Here is a 27,300-nt window from a genome sequence, read left to right on the forward strand (position 1 = left end):
AGAACAGTCAGTGCTCTTAACCTCTGAGCCATCTCCAAGATGAATCAGCCCTGAGAGGATGATTCTTATCTTTCACAATCCTACACTGTGTTAGACCTGAGAAGGACCTTGAGGGTGACCTCCTTGAGAAGTGGCTTCTAGGTCCCAGTTTTGCTAGCAGCACCGGAACTTGATGCTAGTTCCAGGGCTCAGAACAGAACCTGCTCTTCTGCTCTTTCAGTGTGCACTTCAGCCAACCCTGTCGCCGGCTTTCTTGTTGGGAAATCCCCCTCAGAACCCAGGGAATAACTTTTACTCGCCCTGGTTAAACAGACTTAGAACTCCAGCTGCCTTTCCTCTATCCTGAGAACCCCCTAGAGGATGCTTCATATAGTATCAAATTTCAAAGAGAAGTCATCTCTTCTTGCCTCTTTAGAAATACATCCCCTTGCAGTACCTGCAGCACCTCCACCCCACCCCACACTGGAGTGTGCACGCATGTGTATACACACACACACACACACACACACACACAATACCTTCTTCCAAACAATGCAGAAGCATTCCCTTTCCTGGGGCTTCTCAGTCCCAGTCATAGACACTAAGCTTTGCTCCCCCCACAGGCTACTTTTTTTCCTTTTGTTTTTCTTTGTTTGAGACAGAGATTCACTAGCCCAGGCTGACCCCAAACTTACTGTCTGACCTAGCCTGGCCTTGATCCACCTTCTTCTGCCTCCAGAATCAAGGCAGGTGCCACCACACCTGCCCAAGGATCCTTAGCAGCTGTACTTTGGACCCAACAAAGAAGGAAAAATGGGATGCCCTCGGGCAAAAGTTCAAGTCCATAGAAAAGTGGGAGCGAATGATAAATGATGCCACCTAGGTCTCTCCATTTGTGATGTTCAGACCACTATCTCAGCACCCTCACCACCTCAGAGGAAATGGCTGACCTGGCTGGAAATGAAAGTTTCCCTTTTACAGGAAAAAGACCAGACTTAGCAAGATTAGTATACTTAAGGTATGTTAATCAGGTGTGCTACCTCATGTCAGTCTGTCTGTCTGTCTCTCTTTTTATTAAGATGTATTTATTTATTTAGCCCCCCTCTCTCTCTCTCTCTTATTAAGATTTATTTAGCCGGACAGTGTTGGCGCACACCTTTAATCCCTCCCTCTTGAGAGGCAGAGGTCTGAGTTAGAGGCCAGCCTGGTCTACAGAGTGAGTTCCAGGACAGCCAGGGCTATACAATGAAACCCTGTCTTGAAAACAAGAAAGAAAGAAAGAAAGAAAGAAAGAAAGAAAGAAAGAAAGAAAGAAAGAAAGAAAGAAAGAAAGAAAGAAAGAAAGAGAGAGAGAGAGAGAGAAAGAAAGAAAGAGAAAGAAAGAGAAAGAAAGAGAAAGAAAGAGAAAGAAAGAGAAAGAAAGAAAGAAAAGAAAAGAAAAGAAAAGAAAAGAAAAGAAAAGAGAGAAAAAGAAAAGAGAGAGAGAAAGAGAGAGAAAGAGAGAGAGAAAGAGAGAGAGAAAGAGAGAGAAAGAGAGAGAGAAAGAAAGAGAGAAAGAAAGAGAGAAAGAAAGAGAGAAAGAAAGAAAGAAAGTGAAGGAGTCTGCAGGATGATGAAGTAGGGTCAGTGAACACGGACATGGTATAGAATAGAGTTTATTCAGAATAGGGGATGGGAGTTAGTGGGAGAGAGAGAGAGAGAGAGAGAGAGAGAGAGAGAGAGAGAGAGAGAGAGAGAGTGTGTGTGTGGAGGGTGGAGGCCGGCCATGACCACATGGAAGGAGGGGGAAGAGCCCCAGGGGCAGAGAGGTGAGAGTATGTGGGACAGAGGTGAGCAAAGAGGGAGAGGAGGAGCAAGTAGCCCCTCTTATAGTGGGCCAAATCTCTGGGGCGGGGCATACATGGCTATTGCCAGGTAGGTGTGGGGTGGAGCTTACACAAAACCCCAACAGAAAGAAAGAGAGAGAGAGAGAGAAAGGAAGGAAGGAAGGAATTCGTTTATTTTATATATATAAAGACACCATGGCTATCTAAAGACACACCAGAAGAGGGCATCAGATCCCATTACAGATGATTGTGAGCCACCATGTGGCTGCTGGGAATTGAACTCAGGACCTCTGGAAGAGCAGTCAGTGCTCTTAACTGCTGAGCCATCTCTCCAGTACCCCCCCTTCTTTGTGCATGCGTGCGTGTATATATGTGTGTATGTATGTAAATAAGTGTACTACATGTGTGCCTGGTGCCTGTGGAAGTCAGATGAGGGCATCAGATCTTTAGAGTCATAGGATTGCATGCCATCATGTGGATACTGGGAATTGAACCTGGGTCCTCTGTAAGAGCAGCCAATGCTGATTTCCACTGAGCCATCTCTCCAGCCCCAGCCTATGTCTTTAAACCATAGTGCTTGGGAGACTGAAGCAGGAGGATTAGTTTTGAGATACACAGTGATTTCCAGCATAGCCTAGGCTATAGTATAAACCCCTGATTCACACAGACAGAAACGGATTAGCAGACTGGTATCCATGAAATTGCTTTTTAGCTGTAAATACTTACACAAGTAAAAGTTGTTTCATTTTAATCAGTAGTACGGTACCACAAATAAGTATGTAAGGAAATGTAAAGATTTTGGAGATGCTCTAGAAAGACAAATAGCAGGGAAACTGAGCCCAGGCTCCTTCGTAGAGGGAGAGGGGTGCCGGAGGAGCAGAGGGGCCACCTGAGTGGCAGCATGTGAGAAAACACAGGAGCCTAGAAAATGCTTAGAAAATGTCAGGGCTCAGGGGGACACGACTCTAGATGGAAGCACTTGAGTACCTGATAAATAAGGGGAGAGACTTTTTTTTTTAATTAAAAAAATAGCTGGGCGGTGGTGGCGCTTGCCTGTAATCCCATCACTCTGGGAGGCAGAGGCAGGCAGATTTCTTAGTTAGAGGCCAGCCTGGTCTACAGAGTGAGTTCCAGGACAGTCAGGGCTACACAGAGAAACCCTGTCTCAAAAAAAAAACAAATCAAAAAAAAATAAAAATAAAAATAAAAATAAAAATAAAATGATTTGTCTGTTCCTGTATTTGTATATATGTGCACTTATGTGCAGATGCCAGTGGAGGCCAGAAGAAGGCGCTGGAGCCCCTAAGCTAGATCACAGGCAGGTGTTAGCTGTGGGTGCTGTAATCGAACTCTGGTCCTCTACCAGAGGCCATCTCTCCAGCCTCCTGTTTTCTTTAATTAGTTAGCTAGTTTGTTTATTTATTTTCTTATTTGTGACAAGGTCTCATATACCAGACACCTTGAACTCACTATGTGGTTGAGGCTGGCCCAGAACTCCTGACTCTCTTGCCCTGAGCTCCTCAGTGCTGGGGTTGCAGGCCTGCACCACCATGCCCTGCTCTGGTTTATTTGCTTTGTGGAAAGCTGAACATCCGGTGCTTGGTCTTTTTGGCTGATTGGTTGGGTTTTGAGAGATGGTCTTACAGAGAGTACAGGCTGGCCTCAAATTCATCATCCTCCTGCCTCTCCTTCTCCAGTGCTGAGATTTACAGGTGTGTGCCACCATGCCTGGTTAAGGTCCTTTTTTGAGTGGCCTGGCCAAATGAAGTATTCTGAGGGGTGGAGGGAGAGCGTGGGGGATGTTCCAGACTAACTGCCGACATCAGTGTGAACATTTGGTCCCACGCAGTGAGCCTGGGTTTCCATGTGAGCCTGGGTTTCCCCTGTCTGTTAGAGAAGAGGGAAGGATGGTGAATTTTGGGTTCACACGAGTTTCCATTTAATTCCTGATCCTATTGTTTCCTGGTTGTGTGACCTTGGGCAGGCTGCTTAATCCCTTTCCTGTTTTATAGTTTCCTCACCCGTAAAATAAGTATAATAATATCCACACTTAAGGACTGTTGTATAGGTCAATAAGACAATACCCAGGACAAAACTCCAGAGGCATAAAAGGCCAGTTTCCTTCTTCCTTCCCTCTGGACCCCTCCCCCAGCTGCTGACAAACCGCATTGGCATTTGTATGTTGTGGAGGTATTTCCCTGGCTCTGGATTTCCTTGCTCCTGTGTGCCTGGCCGTCAGTCACACCCTGAGTACATGTACCCAAGCTATATTAGCTCAGCGTATCCCCACTGAGAAAGTCCTGGGCCTGCTGTTTCTCCAGAGACCCTGGGTGAGGCCCCCATTAAGGAGCTTGTTAGTACACTCTGCTGAGCCAAGTGGACCCCCTTTGGCTGAGTGGCTGTTTTACTGAGTGTAGATTTAGGTTCTTTCTCCCTTGGGACCTTCTTATGCAAATTGGGGGAGAGCAGATGGGAAGAAGGTGTCAAACCTTGTATGTATGAAGTAGCACCCAACTGCCTGACACCTTCCCACGCCCATCACTGTCGTCTTTGAAATTCTATATGGTTTTACTGCAGAGACTTGAAACAGTCTCTTGAACACCCAGTCTGTCAAGGTGGGGATTCTGTTCAGTGGTCATCAGGGCTCACTGAGCTAACATACATACAGAGCACGAGGAGATTGAGAGCAAGAGGATTGGAAGAGGGAACTGGGGGAGGCTCTAAGGACTTTGTGTGGTAAGTGGGAAGAGAAAGAGAAAGTGTGTGTGTGTGTGTGTGTGTAGTAGGACAACAGTAGGGAGCCTTTGAAGTCTGATTCAGGTGAGAATTCAGGGCTTGGGCAGGTCCTACTGGTTCTGTACCTACAGATGAGAGGGTTAAATACAAACTGAGCTATCACTGACACACCCAGGGGTTAGCCAGGCCGACCTGAGGAAGCCTGGCAGAAGCCCCTGAGGTCTTGTACCACCACAACCTTGCCTGCTCCCCTCTCCAGGTATCTCCTGTAAGCATTTCTTTCCTGTGGCTCAGAGAATCTCCAGGAGACTCTCTCATCTCTTAGGCCCTATACCTCAAATGGGAGCTTTTTTCTCTATTGCAGTGGATGTAGTTGATGTCTTACTCCACCCTCTGGTTTGGGTCCTTGACTGATGTAGAGCAAGGCCAGGATATCCCTCCAGGCTGGTAACAGAGAGAGGAGAAGCCTTCGGCTAGGAAGCTGCTGCATAGTCACTGGGGAAGATCTGGTGGCCTCCTGGATCAGACCGGGGGTTGGGGGTGGATCGGTGACTCCAAGAGGCCACATGATGAGCAGTTAGATCATTCTAGAGAGAGCAGGGGATTGTGGGCTCAGGTGTGGAGACCACGGAGGCATGCACTAGAAGGCTAACCACCTCTAATAGATGATCATCTCCCCCCACCTAGGTTTCCAAAGCCAAGTGGGCTCCTTCCTCAGCTCTTCAAAAGCAGATTGCCCTGGAGGGAGTCACACCTTGGCCTCTAACACCCCTGTGTGAATTAGTATCCAATGCCTGGTGGTATTTAGTTTTAATGGGGACTTTTTTTTTCTAAGTGAAAGATGCAACCTGATTGACTTTCTTTTCTTAAGTCTGGTGTTCTCCTTGTCCGTGTTGATGCTGTGGTTTCCTCTGGCCTTCCTGAATCAGGAAATAGCTAGCCAATTCTGGCACTTACAAGAGGTCCTGGAATCCTCTGGGGACAGTCTCTCTTTCTGGGGTCTGTACTTCTCTGGCCGTCTGCTTCTCTGGGTGCTCTGCCTATAGGCCAGAGCTGGGGTGCAGAGAAGACAGAAACTGCATGGGAAAGGCCATGGCTGCTGCCCCTGAATCTGGGGTGGCTATTTATCTTTTTTTCTTCGGAGTTAATCTACTTTTCTCAGATGTCTTTGCCAGTGACACTAAGAATGTAACCTCAGAGTCTGAGCCATCTCGCTCTCCTCTTCTTAGGAGGCTGATGGGAGAGGAAGGGAGACGTGTGTGCGTGTGTGTGTGTGTGTGTGTGTGTGTGTGTGTGTATCTGTGGATTCTGAAAGTGGGGGTGTGGGGATATAGGACGATAGGAGTGGGGAGATGCAGAGTGATTGAGAGGTGTGGGGTGTAGGGATTGTGAAGCAGGATGAGTATAGAGTGTCATCGGGGGAGGGCGTGGGGTGAGCTTAGGGTAGGAGGAGCTACAAAGAATATGTGTAGGAGAGGAAAGGTGTGTGTGGGGGGGGGGTGAAAGAGGTTTCAGGAGCATGCTCGGTTTATGTGATTCTTACAGCTTTGGTTGCTTAGGAATGACTGCCGTCTACCAGGGGCTGATGTGAAGAGTGTCTTCACATGGACTGAATACAGGCCACTGTGTAAGCACATGGCTGCAGTGGGATGACACTTCTTACTCAGGAGAGAAAGAAGCTGGCTTCTGGCATGGCCTCCCGGCTGCTCAGCCCCTCCTCTGGTTCTCAGGGATGGTGGCTTGGCCCCACAGCCGCCTTCTGCTTAACTTACAGGGCCAAGCCAGTGGCAGACAGATGCTGGCAGCTGTCACCGCACACTGCTTCCCACTGACTGGCTTACAGGCAGCCACCCCTGCCCGTCCTACAGATAGGACTACTACAGGGGGATGCCTACAGGCTTTCTTCACTCTTTTTTTGCCCGATCATTTGGAGTCTCACTCCATGAGGCTCCTGGTCTCAAAGCTCTTTCTTGCATATTTGCTTTTGGGAAGAAGACATAATGTCTTCCACATCAGCTCTGTGTCTCCTTCCCCACCCTGCAGCAGCTCAGTAGGTAGGTGCCTTAAGCTCCTCTCCTGTCACAGACAAGAAGACTCTATCTAGAAGGGAGATTAACCAAGAAAGTTGTTCTAAGAAAACCCCTAAGGGATTGTTGTCATTCAATAAATGAGAAGATGTCCACCTTCCAAAGAGGGTCCCACAGACATTGTTCTGTGTCCTCTGGAGAGGAACAGCTGTAACCTGTTGGTGTCCTCTGGGTCATGTGCTGGCTACTTTGAAAAAAAATTTTTTCCACCCAGGAAAGAATCCTAGAAAACTGGGTTCCGTGGTGTGTGAACTGGGAACCTGAACATAGGCTGGAGGTGACAGGCGATGCTCGAGGTTTTATAGGAGGCCTCGGTTTGCATGAAGCAGACAGTGTTGATGCTGAGGACGAAGATGGCTGATATGGAGGCAGAGCTTAAAGAGCCCCTGTGTCCTGTTCCCCCAGGACCTGTCCTCTGTCCACCTCCGAGCACAGCCACTGTATCACACAGTACCTAGAGCATTGTAGTGAGACAAGGGCTCCCCACTGCCAGTATACGGAAGTGGGGTGGTAGTTTGGGGAAGTAGGGATGGGGTGGTGTGAGAGTTGCATGTGTGGGGCCCAACAGTCCCCTCCGTCTGCTGGAGACCATGTTTGGTAAGCAGGGCCCTCATGGGAAGGTCCTGCCCTCCTTAGAGGAACCTGAGGCTGGACTGAAGGAGACTAGCTTGTTTGGGGGTCGGGAATGGGGGTGGTGAGGAAAGGGAGCGAGGAAACAGAAGGCAGGAGCCATGGGACCAATGAGCCAACGGAGGCTGCTTTAATTTGGCTAAAAGGACACTTGCAAGGGAAATGATGTTCAATCTCACAGCAAGGTTTAAATGAACACTGCAAAGAGAACGACCTTGGCGCATGCCATGGAGGGTGGACCTTTCTGAGTTTAAGGTTACTATCATTGTGATGGAGCATTATGACCAAAAGCAGCTTGGGGAGGAAAATGTTGGTCCTCCTTACGCTTCCAGGTAACAGTCCATCACGGAAAATCATCAGGGTAGGAACCGGGAGGCAGGAGCTGGTGCAGAAGCCATGGAGGAGTGCTGCTTACTGGCTTGCTGTCCAGGACTTGCTCAGTCTGTTTTCTTATAGCACCTAGGACTACCAGCTCAGGTTTGGGCATCACCCATGACAGGCTGGGCCCTCCCCCATCAATCATTAATTAAGAATATGCCCTATATATATATAGACTTGCCTGCAGCCTGTTCTCACAAATGAATTTTCTCAATTGAGGTTCCCTGCTTTCAGATAGGTTGTGTTAAAAACTAGCCAGCATGGGCTTAAATACAAAAGAAGCAGAGATTGAACCTTTCTGATCTTGCTGGGGGAGGAGTTAGGTTCCTGGCAGGAGGCCCAGGGATTTAATGATGTTCCCTGTTCTTGCTGGAGTTAGAGAGGATCAGGAAAAGCAGGGCAGCAGGTGTGAGGTGTGAGGTCTGGGTTCCTAACCGCAAAGCCAGTGAGATTCCGTGTGGGTGTTGGGGATGGATAGAGCCAGAGGTCTTCCTTGGAGAGGAAAATGGACCAAAGGGATTAAATCCTAATGGCAAGCCACATGCACAGGGCCATACCTGTGAGGTCAATAGGTGGTGGATCAAGAGTTCAAAACCAGCCTGGGCTTCATGGAGCCCTGTCTCCAAACCCAACCCAACCAAACCAAACCCACTAAAGGCGTGATAACACACATCTTTTATCCCAGCACTTGGACCGCAGAGACTGGTGGATGTGAATTTGAAACCAGCTTGGTTTACATAGCAAGTTCTAGGCTAGCCAGTGCTATTTGGGAAGAAGGGGGGGGGGGGAGGAGGAAGAGAGGAGAGGAGAAGCAATTGAGCAAACAAACAACAACAAAAATCTATGTCCTCCGACCCCTGGATGGTGTATATCCTAAGGGAGGTACTTCCTAAGATAGTGCAGTATGAGTTTTTTTCCCTGAGTAAAAGCTACTAAAAGTTGGGGTGCTCCAGGCTGTGCAACCCCGAGGCCCTCCGTATTTTTACCATCTTGTTTGAGAGTTCTCCGTGCTCTTGCCCTGTGAGGTAGCTCGGGATATGAGGTGCCTCCCTGCTCCCTGCCCCGAGGAGGGGTTGAATTATTTATGTTTACCACCTTTGCCAAACTGAACGCTTCCTGGAATTACATGCCAATTACCTGAGTGTTCCTTATACTTGACGACTCCCAGCACGTGCTGTGGTGTAAAATATGGAGAGGAAATAACCCATAGCCCTTAGGTTCTTTGGCTCTTGAGCAGCTCTGAACTACAGTGGATGGCTGGAAACTTCTCGGCCAGCTGGCTGCGCGGTGCCTGAGGCCTCCTCCCTCTCTGGCACAGGCTCACAGGAGGGAGGGCCTGCTTTCTCCCTGCTCTCTGACTCTGAAACCATTGTGTGGTTCTGTCCTGGCTGCATTGCCCTTCTGCCTGTCCCTAGTCATCCGTGGGCCTTTGTCTCTGTATAACCTGAGTGTGCTGCCTGGTACTGCTTAGACCCTGGCACCAGTCTACGTGATCACAAGCATGTTTTCTTCCTTCACCATCTGACTGCCCTGTCTTTGGGGGAAGTTGTCTTTTTACTGAGTTCTTGTCTTCCAAAGAAGCCCTTACCTGTGGTGTCAAGCCAGCTGAACCTTTGATCACTAATGAAATATGTGCAGTATAGGGACTCACCCTACTGAGTCATGACTTCAGGCAAGGGGCCAGGAGTTTTTATATGCTGGAAACGCTTTCCAGATGACAGTTATAGGCATTTGGATGTGGACTCTTAGACTATGTAGGCGGCTATGTTATCCTGTGAGTGTGACATTTGCTGGGTGTGCTAGGAGCATTGTATTCACATCAACTGCTCTGCGACTTAGGAGCGCCAAGCTGAAGTATTGATAGTAGTACTTAGAAATGCTCAAGCAGAAGAACAACACAAATTGGTGTGCAAAGACGGCGAGGGGAACCTGGCTGTCAGCGCTTTCCCTCTCTTCCTTTTCCTTCTTCCTTGCACCTCGCCCTTTCACTTCCAGAGCAGGGGATCAAAGGCAAAGCCTCATAGGCCAGGCAAGTGTTCCGTTCCGCTACTGAGCCACACAGTCGTCCAGGCTTCTGTTTGCTTTTGAAAAGAATTCCTAGTACCCTTTACAACCAGTGGACCAGAGCAATTTCCAGTGTGTCTGCCCAGCAGAGGCTGGTGGGGAAGAGACTCCATTGGACAAGGGAGACTCGGGGGGAACATGGGGCCCTAGTTACTAAAATAGTTGGTCCCCACTATTTCAGTATGACCTGGCCTCCCCTTTCCTTCTCGGAGCCTTGCTTCCCCTTGGAGGTGGCAGGGATGCTGTTTGTCCTGTTCTCTGGCTTCCATGGCTGACAGCCTAGTGGTACCTTTGCCTACAGCCAGGACCAGAAGCAGAGGGCACTTTGTAAAGTCTTTTTGCTCATCTGTGCACCTCCCTGCCGGCTCAGTGCCTAACCCAGCCCCATTCTGTGTTGGAAAGACCCTACGCAGGGATACCATCAGTGTTCCGGTCACCCCTCACCATGTCTATAAATCCTCGCTACTAGGCACTTCTGTCCTTATATTCTGATTCAACACCATTTTCTACGGAAGTATGTTAATTTGGAGGTTGAGGTTAGAGAGAGTAACTTGTACCTTTTTTTTGTTGTTGTTGTTGTTTTTTGCTTTTTGTTTTTTGTTTTTTTTTTTTCAGACAGGGTTTCTCTGTGTAGCCCTGGCTGTCCTGGAACTCACTCTGTAGACCAGGATGGCCTCGAACTCAGAAATCCGCCTGCCTCTGCCTCCCAAGTGCTGGGATTAAAGGCGTGTGCTACCACTGCCCTGCAATACCTTTTTAAATCTTTACTTGTTTATTTAGTTTGTTTTGAGACAGGGTCTCGTGTAGTTCAGGCTGGCCTCAAATGCATTATATAACTGAGCCTGGTTTTGGATTCCTGATCCTTCTGCCTCCATCCATCTCTTGAGTCCTGGGATCACAGATGTGTACCACCATGCCTGGCACAGTTTTTAAAACTAGCTAGCTGGGCGTGGTGGCGCACACCTGTAATCCCAGCACTTGGGAAGCAGAGGCAGGGGGATTTCTGAGTTCAAGGCCAGCCTGGTCTACAGAGTGAGTTCCAGGACAGCCAGGGCTATACAGAGAAACCCTGTCTCTAAAAAACCAAATCTAAACAAACAAATAAAAAAACCCAAAAAAACTAGCTTTTCTAGTTAAATTTAGTTCTGGATACAGTATTTTAATTAAAATTTTGTATATTAGTATTTTACTTGCATGTATGCCTGTGCACCATGTGCCTGGTGCCCTGGAGGCCAGAAGAAGATGTTAGACGCTAGCGGATGTTAGTTGTGAGCTGCCCTGTGAGCGGGTGTTGGAAATTGAGCTCAGGTCTTCTAGAAGAGCAGCCAGTGTCTTCACCCACTGAACCATCTCTCCAGTCCCAGAATACAATATATTTAAGACCATTTTTTTTCAAGTTTTTAGTTTTTCGAGATAGGATTTCTCTGTGTAGCCCTGGCTGTCCTGGAACTCACTCTGTAGAGCAGGCTGGCCTCAAACTCAGAAATCCACCTGCCTCTGCCTCCCAAGTGCTGGGATTAAAGGCATGTGCCACCACTGCCCAGCATTTTAAGACCATTTAAAAGATTTGAGTAAGGGGCATAGGGTCCAGTTTGGGGGTTTGGAGAAAGCTCTTGAAGAATGTAATCTCAGGGCAGAGTCACAAAAGGATAAGTGAGAGTCACACGAGGGAGCTGCATTGGGAAAGCTGTACTCAGAAGCACGTGCCTGCATCAAGTCAAGAGGTGTTAAATGCACAGGGATGCAGGTGGGGGTGACAGAAGGGCGAGGGGGGCCTTGTTACTGAGGCCAGTAGAAAGCCATCGAGGGCTTCTAAGCAGGGAATGAAATGATCCAATCCACACTTTAGAAAGAACCCCGAAGCCTTGAAGAGGAAGTGCCTGTAGCAGGCAGGACTGTTAGGAGTCTGTTGTAGTTGCTCAGGAGAAAGCAGAAGAGGGTGTGAACCAGGACAGTGGCAGTTAAGACTGGAGGGAGGATTGGCTTTGGGATGTAAAGACCAGAGTCACAGCCTGTGATGGGACTTCAGATGAAAAGGAGGGCTTTCAGAATGACTGGAGGGGCGTCTAGCCTGGGACTGGGTAGTGCCATTCAAGGGGGAGCCCGGGATGGGAACAGAAGAGACAGGAGATGGGGGTTCCGGTTTGGCCCTTTGGGTTTTGAGGTACAGGTGATCACATGAAATGAAGGAGGAATACACATCTGGAATCATCAGCGTGAGGGGGGTGTGGACAGGAACAGGAGCGGACGAGGCTGTGAGTGGAGTACAGGACCGTGAGCTGAGGGTGGAGGTTTGAGTCCACACCGATGTTCGAAGAGATGTTCGAAGAGTAAAAAAAAGAAGACGACAAAGATGAAGGTGGGGGAAGACTGGAAAGGTGTGTCTGGTGAGATGGCTCAGCCACTATGGCCCTGCAAGCCCGCTGACCTGAGCTTGAGTCCTGGAACTCACACAAAGGAGAGAGAGAACTAACCCCTAGAAGTTGTTGTCTGACCGCCATACATGCCTATGTGCGTGTGTGCCCACATGTGTGTACTCACACACATCACACACACACAATAATAAATAAGCAAATACATAAAAATAGTGTCACAGGACCTGGTAGCAGAGGATAGGAGAAGAGAATGCTCTAGAGAGAGAGCTAAGTGGACCAAAGCAGCGACATCTGGCAAAGTAGGACATAAGAATCCCTCTGAGTCGGGCGGCCAAGGTATTTGGGGGAGATGGTGAGAGAACCGGGAAGGGAGCGTTAGGTGCTGTCCACTCTTCCTTGAAGCTGAGCTGAGAATGGGAGGAAGAACTGTGAACCTGAAGCCAAGGGAGCCCAGGCTGTAGGTTTGGGCTTTAAGTTGGGAGGGACATTGTTTCTAGGCCAGTGTGAAACCCAGGAACATTATCCTGCAGAGGATCAAGTGGGTGGGGCCCGAGAGGAAGCCAGTTGTAGCAGTAGGAAACCAGATGGAATAAAGTCAGGCTTTGGGCTTCGTGCAAGTGCAGATAGCCTAGTGTGGGAAGAGGCAGGAAGCTGGGAGATTAGTGCCTTAGGTTTCCACTTCACAATGGTCCTAGCTAAGGCAAACATTAACACTCTGCCTGTCCCAGCTCAGGCAGGGCTGAAGTAGAAGCATCTTCTGGATTAAAAATTTTAAGGCAGGCTGGGGTGTAGCTTGGTAGTATAGTGCAATGGCCGGTCAGTCCTAGGCTGAGTACTCTTCTAGTGTCCTGTAAAAACAACAAGGTGTTCTTTTCTGGGACCATTTTCCCCACTTTTGAATAGCCAAGCCTGGCTATCTTGTCCTGTTCTTCTAATTCCTTTTAATTTCAAATAGTAAGACTCCTTCAGAGTCCAGTCCACATCCTACACCCCCCAAGTGGGTCAAAAGTAACCTTTTTTTTTTTTTTTTTTAAGAAAACCTTTTTTATTTATATGAGTATACTATAGCTGTCTTCAGACACACAAGAAGGGGGCATCGGGTCCCATTACGAATGGTTGTGAGCCACCATGTGGTTACTGGGAATTGAACTCAGGACCTCTGGAAGAGCAGTCAGTGCTTAACCGTTGAGTGGTCTCTCCAGCCCCAAAGGAACCTTTTTTTTTTTTTTTTCCCGAGACAGGGTTTCTCTGTGTAGCCCTAGCTGTCCTGGATTTCACTCTGTAGACCAGGCTGGCCTCGAACTCAGAAATCCGCCTGCCTCTGCCTCCCAAGTTCTGGGATTAAAGGCTTGTGCCACCACCGCCAGACTCCAAAGGAAGCTTTAAGGAGCTGTGGAAGGGTGGAGAGGAGAGCGAGTGAAGAAATGAGCAGACAGCTGCCTTGGTCTTTGGGCACCTGCTAAGGACGGTAGTAATCACACCTCACAGCCAGCCTCGACTCTGGCCAAATTTGCCAGGGTCCCGGGAGGGCAGCTCAGCTGGAGGAGGACCTGTCTCCTATTTTGAATAGAGTCAAACTTGCCACTCAAGAATCTGATAGGGCTGGGAATGTGACTCATTGATGGGAGCACAAAGCCCTACTGTCTATCTTTACACACACACATACACACACACACACACACACTCCCCCACACCTCATACATACACACTACACTCACTACAAACACACCACACCACACACATCACATACATACTCACACATGTATACCACACCCCCACACATGCATCATACATAATCAGCATACATATATATCACACTCACATACACACAAACCACACACAGATATATACACACACCACATCACACGCATACACTCTTCCCATCCTCCACAACAGACTCTATACCACACGTACCACACATACCACACACTCATACCACTAATATACCACACTCGCTACAAACATACCACACATATATCCCATACACACATACTCCCCAACACTCCCCATACACCACACACATACCACACACACACATACACACACACACCACTTACACTCTCATATATATATACCACCCCCCCACACATACCACACACACTACATACATGTACACCACACACACATACCACATACATACACCGTGTATACTCTCATATATGTGTCACCCCCCCACACACACACACCACATACACTGCCCACATGTACACCACAAACACACATCCCATATATAACTAGACTCACCTAGGAATGGTGGCACACACCTGTAATTCCAGCATTTGGGAAGTAAAGGCCGAAAACCCAGGAGTTGAATGTCATTTTCAGCTACACAGTTCACCTGCCTGAGTTATAGAGATGCACAAGTCACACAAGATCTATCTGAACCTTTCTATTGTGTTTTTTCAACTTTATGGTCATGAGGAATAAACATTCTACATGGGTTTGTTACCCGTATAGAATGAACACTGTCTGATACTTTTGTAACAGTGAGCTTCCAGGATGCTGTTGCTAGAGGTTAGAAGTGATTGCTCTACAACCCCAACCACAGACACGCAGGCCCTAGGATCTCCTAGGAAACTTTTATTTATTTATTTTTATTAAATACCATTACCCTACCACAGACCAATGAACTCAGAACCTATTGAGAACCTGTAGGCATTGAGCTATGAACAGTTCCTGTCCTTTTTTTTTTTTTAAAGATTTATTTATTTTATATATATGAGTACACTGTCACTGTCTTCAGACACACCAGAAGAGGGCATCAGATCTCATTGTGGATGGTTGTGAGCCACCTTGTGGTTGCTGGGATTTGAACTCAGGGCCTTCAAAAGAGCAGTCAGTGTTATTAACCACTGAGCCATCTCTCCAGCTCCTAGTTCCTGGACTTCTAAACTATAGCTTGAGAGGCACGAGACAGACCAACCTTGTCTCAGCTTTTTTCATGTTGTGTCTTGGGAAGCAGAAGGCACCGACCACAGAGTGAGTGGCAGGCTTTTGCATCTAAAGACACCTGGCCTGTGGTTCCTCTCTGGCTTCCTAAGGGCCAAGGGATCATCAGCATTTTGGCAAATCCATACCCAGGCACCATGTGTGTCTCACCTGTCGTTGAACTTTGGGTAATTACAAAGTCTGCTAAGTAGAGCTGTGTTGTGCATTTATGTTCTGCTGGGGTTTAATTGACATGCTATAAACAGCATATATTTAAAGTGTACAACATGATAAGTTTGGCGTATGAACACACTGATGATATCACCTTCGCCCGGCCCGGCAAGATAATGAATGGGCCGCAGGCCTAGCTCAGTGGTAAGTAAAGTGCTTGCCTAGCTCACATGGACCATGGTTGTGATCTCTGCAGAAAGGGAGGGGTGAAGAGAAAAGCCAAGAAAAGATAATGGGCATATTCATTGCTCCCAAGAGTCCCGTCTGGCTGTGGTACTCCTTCCCTCTCCTTCCCCAAATAAGCTCCCATCTGTTTTCTTCTCGGTCGCTCCATTTACATTTGCAGAAATTTCCTGTAAATGCAGTGATACATACCCATACTTTTGTCTGGCAGGTTTTATTCAACAGAGTTAATTTGGGACTCATCCACATTTGTCAATAATTCATTCATTTTCATTGCGAAGTAGCACTGGATGATACGTATGTAGACGGATCACTTTTTGATTTGTTTGAGACAGGGTTCTTATGGAGCCCAGGCTGGGTGTAAGCTTTTCAGGCAGCTAAGGATGACCTTGAACATTTGGTCTTGCCTCTACCTCCTGACTGCTAGGATCCTAGATGTATCTTACCACACCTAGTTTTATGTGTTTCTGGGGTCAAACCCAGGGCTTTGTATATGTTTGATAAACATGCTATTGACTGAGCCCAGTCCCCACCAGACTTCACATTTTCAAAAGAATCACCATATAGACATTTGGGACACCATGACCACAGCGACGCTTATAAAGGACAACATTCATTGGAGCTTGCTTGCAGGTTCAGAGGTTCAGTCCATTATCATTATGGTGGGGGGGCATCCAAGCAGGCATGGTGCAGGAGGAGCTGAGAGTTCTACCTTTTGTTCTGAAGGCAGCTAGGAGAAAACTGGCTTCCAGGCAAGAAGGAGAAGAGGCTCCAATTCCCACTCTCACAGTGAGACATTTCCTCCAACAAGGCCACACCTCCAAATAGTTCCACTCCCTGGGCCAAGCACATTCAAACCACCACAGGGGTGTTATAAGCAAGGCACCTATATCCACTATTCGAGGCTTATTGTTTGTTTTGTACTTATTTGGAGTGCTGCATTGTATATCATACTATTTGTAGTGCTGGGTATCAAACTGAACCTGTGCATGACGGGCAAGCATCCTGCTGATGAGCTATAGCCCCAGCCCTATATTTAATGTCTCTGCACAAGTCTAGAGCGCTGTGCGATTGAGTCCTAAGTAGACGTGTGCTGTGTGTGCCTTTGTTGGAAGCTGTGCGATTGAGTCCTAAGTAGATATGTACTGTACGTGCCTTTGTCGGAAGCTGCCCTTTCCAAGGTGGTTATGCCATTTTACGTTCTACTAGCTGTGTGTAACTCCATGGGAACTGGCCTCTCTTTTCTGCTAAGTGGGTGTTTTGATTTGGTTTTGAGACAAGGCTTCTTTGAATAACGCTGGCACTCACTCTGTAGACTAGGCTGGCCTTGAACTCATAGAGATCTACCTGCCTCTGCCTCCCGAGTGCTGGGACTAAAGGTATGGACCACCACGACCACTACCACCCAGCTTCTTGGCTAATTTTAACTTTTAGATTTATGTACTTTTATTGTATGTGTATGACTGTTTTGCCTGCGTGTATATAGGCACACCACATGTGTGTATGCTACCTTGGGAGCTCAGGAGAGGGCATCAGATTGCCTGGAACTGGAGTTACTGATAGTTGTAAACTATCATATGGGTGCTGAGAACGGGTTGTAGGTCCTCTGCAAGAGCAGCCAATGCTCTCAGCCGCTGAGCTGTCCCTCCAGCCCCTTCTTGTTAATTCTTGTTATGAAACATCTCCCATGTCACCCAGGTGACTATGGGTGCCTGGTTTCTGCCTTTACCTCCTGAATCCAAATGCTTGGATTATACCACATGCCACCATGCCTGGCTTAATTGTTTTTTCATATAGCGCTGGGGTTCACACCCGGGGCCTTGCACCTCCTAGGTCAATGTTTTACCACTAAGCCTTTTTGATAGACCTCCTCCCCTTCTATTAAAACATATTTAAGCCAGGTATAACCCCCAACCATAAAATTATTTTACCACTACTTCATTCATAATTGCAATTTTGCTATTGTTATGGACTATAATGTAAATATTTGTATTTTTCAATGGTCTTAGGTGACCCCCATGAAAGGGGTGTTTAAGTGGTGGCCATGCCTTTAATCCCAGCACTTGGGAGGCAGAGGCAGGCAGATTTCTGAGTTTGAGGCCAGCCTGATCTACAGAGTGAGTTCCAGGACAGCCAGGGCTACACAGAGAAACCCTGGCTTGAAAAACCAATAATAATAATAATAATAATAATAAATTAACAGTATTTTATTATGTGCACATCTAACAGAAGCATATGAGCCTGGTGGTTGTGCTTCGCCACAGCGTGTGTGTGGAAGTCAGGGGACAACTTTCAGGACTGGCTCTGTCTTCTCCTCAGGTGTGTCCTGGTGATTGAACCCAGTCCTCAGGCTTGTACTACTAAACCATCTCACGGCCACACCTAACCTTAATTTTAGACACTTAGGCCAGTGGTTCTCAACCTATGGCTCATGACCCCTTGGGGGGGTGTCAAACACCTTTTTCATGGGGGGGGGTCACCTAAGACCATTGGAAAATACAAATATTTACATTATGGTTCATAACAATAGCAAAATTGCAGTTATGAAGTAGAGGTGAAATAATTTCATGGTTGGGGGTCACCACAACATGAGGAACTGTATTAAAGGGTCGCAGCATTAGGAAGGTTGAGAACCATTCATTTAGGCAGTGCTGGGGATGGAAGCCAGGGCCTCATGCATGTTGGACAGACAGACATTCTACCACTGAGTCTGGCCCTAAACAACTGTCCTCTTTGACTGAAGAGACCCTGTTTCTCTTTTACTCTTGGCTAATGATAAGTACCTGTTTTTGAAGGACTTGTGAAAGGTGTCCTCTGATCTCCACATTCATTCTTTAAGAACAAACAAATAAATGATTGTTAAAAGGAATAAACCAAGTATCTCTTTCTTTCCTTGAAGCACACATGATAGAAGGAAAGATAGGAATTAGGACCAGAGGTGGAGACATGTATCTAAGGATGGCTGGACAGCTGCAGTAAAGTTGCCCTGGTCTCTCTTTTTTCCTCTTTCTGTTTCTTTACCTCTGTGGTAAGGAACATTGAGGAAATGGATGCTGGCCTGGATTATGTCACTTTATTGTCACAATATCAGATTATTGATAAGTCTTGCTTTGTAACTAAATTGCGTTTCTACCCATTGCCTACAGGTCCCAAGACAGCATGTACCTGCCCCCCAGACCCGACACTGGCAGGAAGTAGGAGGCTCTGTCGTCTCCTGTGCTCCCGCCCTCATCATGTCTTCGACTCAGGGCAATGGGGAGCACTGGAAATCCCTGGAGTCGGTGGGCATCAGCCGCAAAGAGCTGGCTATGGCCGAAGCTCTGCAGATGGAGTATGACGCGCTCTCCCGGCTCCGACATCACAAGGAGGAGAGCAGGGCCAAGCAGAACACAGAACCCTCTCTTATCAGCTGGGATGAGCCAGCTTTGGACTTCTACAGCAAGCCAGCAGGCAGGCGGACCGACCTCAAGCTCTTGCGTGGTCTTTCTGGCTCTGATCCCACCCTAAATTACAACTCCATCTCCCCATCCGAAGAGCTCCCCAACTCTACCTCCCAGGATCCACAGCCTGGCGCAGACCCCTGGCCCAAGGGCTCCCTATCTGGAGACTATCTGTATATTTTTGATAGTTCAGATGGGAGATGCTCTTTGTCTCCAGGATCAGGTGACACAGATGGCTCTTGCAAGAAACTGTCCCCTCCTCCTCTGCCTCCTCGAGTCTCTATCTGGGATGCCCCTCCCTTGCCTCCTAGAAAGGGATCTCCCTCACCCTCAAAGATCTCTCAGCCTAATGACATCAACAGTTTCTCTTCCACGGAACAGCCGTCTGACAAACTGCTGGTGGCCCAGGACCCAGACGAGGGAGAGCTGCCTGATGGCAGGGGACAGCGACACATGCTCGGGTCTGTGGACTACGATGGCATCAATGATGCAATCACCAGGCTCAACTTGAAGTCTACTTATGATTCGGAGATATCGTCTGACGCTACCAGGGGCTGGAAGGAGGGCCGAGGGCCCCTGGACTTCAACAAGGACACCTCCGGGAAACCCGTGGCCCGGAGCAAGACGATGCCCCCTCAGGTGCCCCCTCGGACCTATACTTCTCGATATGCCAACCGAAAAAATGCAACTCCCGGCAAGAATCGCCGGATTTCTGCTGCTCCGGTGAGAACCTTCCTGTGCATTTTGTTCAGAACGTAAACTAGTCTCTCTTTGCCATTCTAAATCCAGATCTACAGAGAACTCATTTGTCCTTTAGTCCTCCCTTCTGCCCTCAGGGCCCTTGGGCGTTTGAGGTGGGGGTTGGGATCCAAGCTAGGTTTTTCTGTGGGAGGCAGGGCCAGGAACATCAGGAAAGTGTGGCTCCTTTTCTAGGCTAAGTTTCAGTGTGATGGCCAAAAGAGCCCTTCTTGGGACAGGTGTTGTGAACTACTGGCTGCTAATAGGTACTTCTTCCTTAAATGAAAATCTTTTTTTTTTTTTAAAGATTTATTTATTTATTATATGTAAGCACATGGTAGCTGTCTTCAGACACCAGAAGAGGGCATCAGATCTCTTTATGGATGGTTGTGAGCCACCATGTGGGTGCTGGGATTCAAACTTATGACCTTCAGAAGAGCAGTCAGTGCTCTTACCTGCTGAGCCATCTCTCCAGCCCCCAGGTCCTTACTTTCTTGAAGTAAGGACTGAGTTAGGAGTCACCAAACCCACTCTGGCTGAACGGTGAGATGAGACTTGAGCTGCTTCTGTCTCCCAAGGCTTCGCTCTGCCAGCTGCCAGCTGCTGCCCAGCCCCGCCCTGACGATGACTCTTAGCATTAGCTACTTGTTTAGTGGTATGTGACCCCATCCAGATCTCCACGACACTCTGCCTGATGCTGCAAAGCCACACGGCATGAAGCGGCAGAGCTGGTGTTAGACCCTGGTCTCACTCCAAAGTCTCTTCCTCCCTCCCTCTTCCTCTCAACCTCCCTTCCTTACTGCCTTTTGTTGAGATAAAAATATATGTGACGTATTTGCCGCTGGCCATTTAAAAGTATATAGTCCAGTGGCAGTAAATGCGGTCACACTGTGGGGGTGTTTACTTTACCTGTCTTTCCCCACTCTTTCCTCCGTGACAATATTTAGAAAAAGCCTGACAGAATGATAATGTTTTGGCTTAAATTATTTATTACATACATACACACACATATATATAATATTATATTATATATTATATATTATACATTATATATTTATTATATATTATATATAAAGTACAGAGTCTCTTCATGTCATCCCACATGGCTACTACACATGTATTGATATGTCTTTGGCCCATGGGGTGTCAGGAGTATCTCCAGCGGGGAGACCTGAAGGCCACCTTATTTTACCCTTGCCTTCTGGACACCCTGCTCCCAGAAGTCAGGTGGCCATTCCTTAGCTTCAGACTTGTGTAGCAACTTATGGCCCGCCCCTCTTTCCAACGCTCTTTCCTCCTTACCCTTTGTCTTAATGCCCTGGGGCTTTCCCACCTCATGTCCAGCCTTAGGGATCGACTCCAGCTCTACACAGCTGCATGGTCCTTCCTTCCTCTGCTTTTGCAGAGACAGTCCCTCAAAGCCTAATCAGGGTGAGCTGCAACTCCGGGCTTTTTAAAGGCTCAGCTCAGAGGTGGGGCCACTCCTGCTATTTATAGGGATGGGGAGAGTTCACCACACAGAGCTGGGCCTGCTCACAGTCAGGCAGCCTGGGGTAGGTGGTAGTCACCTTTGTCTTCCCTCCCCCATCTCATGTGTCATCAGACTACGGAGAAGGAGCCTGAACTGGCCCAGAGTCTCCTTGAAGCAGCAAGGGCAAAGCCAAAAGCTCTCGCCAGGCTCGGGTGGGGGAAGCAATGCGGCAGTGGTCCCCCCTACCTCAGCTTGGGGCAGGGGCACAGCCTGCTGGGAGGGGAGACCCCTTGAACCCCGCGCCTATCCCCCCACCCCGCCTTCGCCGGTCTTCCAGCCGGAAGGATCCGACTTATCCCAGGCCCACTGAGCCATCTCTGGAAAGGGCTAGCTCCAAATGCCAGCCTGGTACCCCCGCTGCCAGCCTCTGCCTGGCAGACTCCCCCGACCAGCATCGGATGATGCCACCAGGGCCTGCCAGCCGGGCAAACGTAAGTGGCTTTTGTTTTCTTACGGTGCCAGGGAATGGTACAGAAAGGGTATGAAATGGCCTTCAGTGGCCATTCTGTTTGTCCCTCTCCCTCCCTGCCTCTTTTGCCCCTTCCTTCTCTCTCTGACTCTTTCCCATAGGTTAATTGCCGACAGTGGTTCTATTGTTTGGACTGGAACACAGGCATACGCTTGGCAAAGCCAGTGCCTCACATGCCAACTGCCCCCACTGCCAACCTGCCCCCACTGCTGCCTTCTCCTTCATGTACTGCCACCCCCATCTACACATGCCCAGAGGGAGGGACATTTGCAGTCAGAAGATTCAGGGAAGACCTTGGTTGCTGCCTTCTGCCCTGAGGGGCAGGGAGGCTATAAGAACAGCTGAAGGGGTGATGGGAGGTGAGGTGGCACACACTCATCACAGACTCAGACACCCCCCCCCCCTTCCTCTTCAGAGCAGCTGTTAGAACCTGCCGCCTTTACCAGATGCAGCCTGGGACTCTATGGAGCCAAAGCGTCATTCCTGGGCAGCTGTCCTGCGCAGGCCTGTGAGGCCTATCCACACTAGCCTCTCATTTGTTCTTCCTTGGGGCTCCTTTGACAGTTTCCTGGGTGTTTTAGAACAGCCCTGGGATGGGAGATGGTTTGGGGCCTTGTCTAAGGATCCCAGTACTAAATTTGTATTCTGGGAAAGGAAATGAGGCTGATTTGGGCAGTCTTCCGGTAGCCATAGCCGCTGAGAACCAGCAAGCCTCTGAGGAGCCTAAAGAAGGAGCCCAGGCAGGCTCTTTCCAGCCCTGAGTCCCGCTTTGACTCGTTGGTCTTCCTCCTGAGAAGGCACAGGTGTCATACCACTACTGACAAGCTCAATTTTAGTCTGGTTTCCAGGGCTTTGGATATGGGAGGCCAGGCCTCCCTGGGACCATTGGGCTGACCACCTGCCTAACCCAGCTCAGCTCACCCCCAATGTCTCTGGGAACCTTCCCAATAATGCTTTGCCCATGGTGACTCTCAGCACTGGGTTACATACTGCCTGACTATGGCCACACTGGGCTGGTCAGGCATGTCCCTCTCACAAAGCAGGTTTGGTTACTCTTGTCAACTGCCCCAGCTTCTGTTCTTAGCCCAGGCTTCAATTTTTCAATTTGGTCTTTGGTGTCCTAGGTTGGCAGATAGTGAATTTCTAGATTTCATGTGATGTGATATGATGTGATGTGATGTGTGTGTGCGTGCGCGTGCTTTTTAATGTTATCTTGAAAGTCCTTACACATGGGCTGTGGTTTCACATCTGGGAGGAGGCCCTTCTCTGAAGGGGGAAAAGTGCTGAGTTAGCTGTTCTTCTTTTTAAGGTGGGTTCTCGGCCCCACACTGTCGCCAATGGCCACGAATTGTTTGAGGTCTCAGAGGAGAGAGATGAGGAAGTTGCCGCGTTCTGCCACATGCTGGATATGTAAGAACTGAAGGATGGGATGGGCAGGAGGCATGTGTGGGTACGTGTGTGAGTGGCTGAGAGGACTCTGGGTCTCTAGAAGAAGCTACTTGATCCTTTAGGAAGGAGGACAGAGGACGAGTTGTAGTAAATAAAATTCCAGAGTGGGACCCTTCTCTAGCAAGTGTCTGAAGGTTTTTGTGAAATCTTAGAAGTTTGCCAGGAGTGGTGGCACAACACTGGGGAGGCAGAGACCTGTGGATCTCTGTGAGTTTCAGGCCAGCCTGTTCTACATAGTAAGTTCCAGGCTTGCCACGGCTATATAGTGATACTCTGTCTCAAATAAAACAAAACAAAACAAACAAACAACAACAGCAACAACAAAATCTTTCACATTTTTAGTAAAATTCACATTGCTGCCCTTAGGAGCAAATATACTTCTCAGTGAAGAAAAAAAGTTCTCTTGTACAGAAGAGGAAGGAAATAGATTTCTAACTACTTATTGGTTAAATCCTTTTAAATTTAGTGTAGAAACCTCCTTTTAGAGCTCTTGCTACTATTACTCTGTGGGGATTGGTTTGTGACTGTAACAGAGATGACCAGAAAGACTACAGCTTCCCCAGGCTGCCATCCTACTGCCCCAGCCTCACCCACAGAAGGGGGGGGGTGCTGAGTAGGGACAGAAAAGCCTACTTTTCTGGGATTTGGGGCGGGAGGGGCCCTGCCGGCCCTCTGAAGACATAGCAAGAGCCCTCCCTCCTTTCTCCCTACACAGCCTTCGAACGGGCTCTGATGTCCAGGACTATTCCCTAACTGGGTGTGTTTGGAGCACTGTCACCCCGAGCCCAGAGCACCTTGGGGATGAGGTCAACCTGAAAGTGACAGTGTTGTGTGACAGTCTCCGGGAGCCGCTCACCTTTACCTGCAACTGTGAGTTAGTAGGGGGGGTGGGGAGGTCACATGAGCATCCCGAGAGCTGAGGCAGGGAGGACTAAGCTGAGGCAGGGAGGACTGTTCAGGACTGGAGGGCTTTGTTCCTCACCTCACTCTGTAGCCTGAACGAGGACGTTTCTGAAGGGTCAGCTTTCTGGGTACATGGTAACTTTGCTGGGCCCCAAGCGGTGTGTTCATCTGCTTTATCTGACTGCCGGTGGGTACTAGAGACCACTTAGCTGGCGGTAAAGGATAGAGGTAGGGTGGGTCTGTCCCATTGCCCGATGTCACTGCCCTCGCTCTGTCGCCTTACCCCTTCCAGGTTCCTCCACTGTGGATTTGCTCATCTACCAGACCCTCTGCTACACCCACGATGAGCTGAGGGAGGTGGACGTGGGTGACTTCGTGCTGAAGCCCTGTGGGCTGGAGGAGTTCTTGCAAAAGTGAGTGAACAAGCCCTTAATCCCAGCACTCAGAGGAGGCAGAGGCAGGCAGATTTCTGAGTTCAAGGCCAGCCTGGTCTACAGAGTGAGTTCCAGGACAGCCAGGGCTATACAGAGAAACCCTGTCTTGAAAACAACAACAACAACAACAAAAGTGAGTGAATGGAGCCCAGGTCTTGTGAGGCTGAGGTGACACTGCCTTCTGGCTGGGAGAACAAGGGGAGGCTCTTAGAGTGTTTGCTGCTCTTCCCTAGCCCTGCAGTCAGGACTCCCGCTTTCTGGGCACATTCTCAGCCACGTCGCACTTTCCCTTGGAGCGCCATCTTCCAGCTGGGTTGGCTGGATCCTGAGCCAGATCGGCCGTGGAAACAGCTTGGATCTGGGATTAAGCAAAGATGAAATCGTCTCTGTGTGTGGGCTTCTGCTGCTTGCAGAGAGAGAGACGTGGCATCGTATGTGGGGGCAGGTTAGGGGCAGGTTAGGGGCAGTGGCAGGTCGCTTCTCCTACCCTAGAGGACATGCAGCCACCGGGAACCAAAGGGAGACATCACAGTGGCTCTGGTGGCTTTCTCTGCCGTTGGTTCCCCTGGCCTGTGCAGCTGTTTAGCCTCCTCCTAGGCCGTCTTCCAGCTCCCTCAGCCAGTGCCTTCTACAGAAGGCAGCCTTCGTGGAAAGTGTGATGTGGGACCAGCTAAGAGAAACCCTCTCCACTACTCTGAACTGTGGAAAACTGGGGTGGGGTAGGCAGGGCCCCCACCCCTGGGGTAGGATGATGTGGCAGCAAACATCGGGAGTTCTGCTAACCTCCACCCAAGCTGCCCACCATCCGTGTACCCCTTGGAGGAAAAAGATCTTGTGAGTAGGGACAGGCAAGGCCTCTATCTCCCTCCTTAGTACTCCCTCCTGTGAACTGCCTCGAGCAAATCTAGATGGAAGATTAGTTGTCTGTGGTTAGAGCACAGGATTGATAGTCAGAACTAAAGGTTCGTTTCTTCTTCTTCTTTTTTTTAAGATTTATTTTTTTTATTATTATATGTAAGTACACTGTAGCTGTCTTCAGACACACCAGAAGAGGGCATCAGATAGACGGTTGTCAGCCACCATGTGGTTGCTGGGATTTGAACTCAGGACCTTCAGAAGAGCAGTCAGTGCTCTCACCCGCTGGGCCACCTCTCCAGCCCCCAAAGGTTCATTTCTTGATGGATTTCTTCAGCATTAGGGATGGTGGCCACTCTCTGGCCTCTGCATCCTCATCTAGAAACTGAAGGAAAAGTGAACAGGCCTGTAGTGATATAATTTCAGGGCATCCACAAATGCATTCCATGACGTGTTCACTGTATTCTTGCCTCCACAAGAAGGGCAGGGAGGGGTTCTGGCACAGGGTCTCCTGAAAGGGCTAGTGCTGGGGACAGGGCTATCCTGGGTAAATCAGACTCCGGAGAACATGGCTTACACTCAGTTCTGGCTTTCTATTGACCAATTGTGAAGCCTGCTCTTTAGTGTTGGGGATACAGTGGTAGCAGGGATGAGGCCTAGTATGGGTGAAGTCCAGGGTTCCACACTCACACAGAGACAGGAAGAGACAGACAGACAGACAGACAGACAGAGGGAATGGGGGTTAGAGTAAAGAGGACCTCATGAACAGTCAGTGGGTACCAGCAACAAAGGAGCAACCCCAGAGAAAGACTCCTGGGATTCCCAAGTACACAGATGCCACATCTTCCCTGCAGACTCCCAATCCAGGATCCTTGGGATAGTAGGAATATCAAGTAGAATATTCCCAATGACATGACACCAGGCAGTGGTCCTTGGGCCAAGCCTCCACCCCCACCCCAACTTGCACTGCACAGCCAAAGCCCTTTGTCAAACAAGTAGAAGTCACTGGGGCCTTGACTCCCTGGTCCACCCTGCATAAAAGCGTAGTGCTGGGTCCTGGGTGGAAAGGGCCCGCTGGAGTTTCCAGAAAATTACTAGTTGCCAAGGAAGCCCTCAGGATTGTTTCACTGAGCTGGAGGGGCTGATACTGAAGGGGAGTGTTGCTCCAGGATGCAGGCCACTCAGTGATAAGAACCTCGAGACAGTCCTAGGGGAGGCTGGGTTTCCTGCTCCCTCCCCCTCTCTAGCACTGCCCTCGCTCTTCCTTCCTCACAGACCCTCCCGCAGGCCCGCCCCGCCTGACAGTCTAGCCTTCCCACACTGTAGTTCACTTTTACTTTAATCTTAGCTGGTCAGAGCTCATATTGCGGGTGCTGGCTCCCCTCAGGGTGGTCTAGGCTGGTCTTGTTCAGGCCCTGAGGCTCTGTACTTCCAGAAGTTTCTGCATCCCTCTTCCCTTGACTCCTCTCCATCCCCTTCCATTCTAGTTCAGATTCCCACCTCTGCCAAGGAAGGAAGTCCTTTTCCGGCTTCTGCTACTCAGAAGCTAGGGCCTGGCCCAGAGTGGTGCTTGTTCAACCCTTTCTTGTGGGTTTCCTTTCAGATTAAGGTGTGATTTGGGCGGGGCTGGGGTGGGGAGAGGTTGGGTGGCAGAGGGATTGGCAGGCTGCCTCCTAGGAACTGCGGGTCTCCTGTGTGGGTGCTTATCAGTCGGAGCGACTCCTACCTTTTAGAAAGCCTGAAGACTCCCAGGGGATTGGTCATCAGGCAGGACCAGAGGGAGCACTGGGGTGGAACTTGCTTCCGGATAATAGTTCTGGAACTCTAGTCTGTCTTGTCCGCCCTCAGCAACTTAGTGAGTAGTGCTGAAAGAGGAGTCTGTGTCACTCAGCCCATCTTTTCTTGGTTGTCAAAGCCAAGAAAATGGGATTTAAGCGAACGCTCCCTAAGGAGTCGCTCTGTACCCCAACTCTTGACAACACCCTGGGAATGAGCCAGTGAGTCACTGTTTGTGTAGCCCATGGGCTAAGTGTTGTGGGAGGCTTTTATTCAGAAAGACCCCGT

The 27,300-nt window shown here is 49.0% G+C and overlaps 1 protein-coding gene across 3 annotated transcripts in view; it reads left to right on the forward strand.

The window, feature by feature from the left end:
• The window catches only part of Pik3c2b (phosphatidylinositol-4-phosphate 3-kinase catalytic subunit type 2 beta), a 65,787-nt gene that overhangs the window by 3,937 nt on the left and 34,550 nt on the right, over positions 1-27,300 (forward strand). For 2 of the 3 annotated variants that reach the window (XM_052201228.1, XM_052201231.1), the window contains exons 2-5: positions 18,564-19,580; positions 22,905-23,005; positions 23,760-23,914; positions 24,240-24,360. In XM_052201228.1, the coding sequence (XP_052057188.1) occupies positions 18,651-19,580; positions 22,905-23,005; positions 23,760-23,914; positions 24,240-24,360 (1,307 nt within the window). In that variant the 5' untranslated portion in view covers positions 18,564-18,650. Of the gene's footprint in view, positions 1-4,426; positions 4,542-18,563; positions 19,581-22,904; positions 23,006-23,759; positions 23,915-24,239; positions 24,361-27,300 lie in introns of those variants that run through there. The other variant, XM_052201229.1, reaches the window with a different exon arrangement.

This window comes from Apodemus sylvaticus, chromosome 12 (assembly GCF_947179515.1).
Source record: "Apodemus sylvaticus chromosome 12, mApoSyl1.1, whole genome shotgun sequence".
Taxonomy (NCBI): Eukaryota; Metazoa; Chordata; class Mammalia; order Rodentia; family Muridae; genus Apodemus; species Apodemus sylvaticus.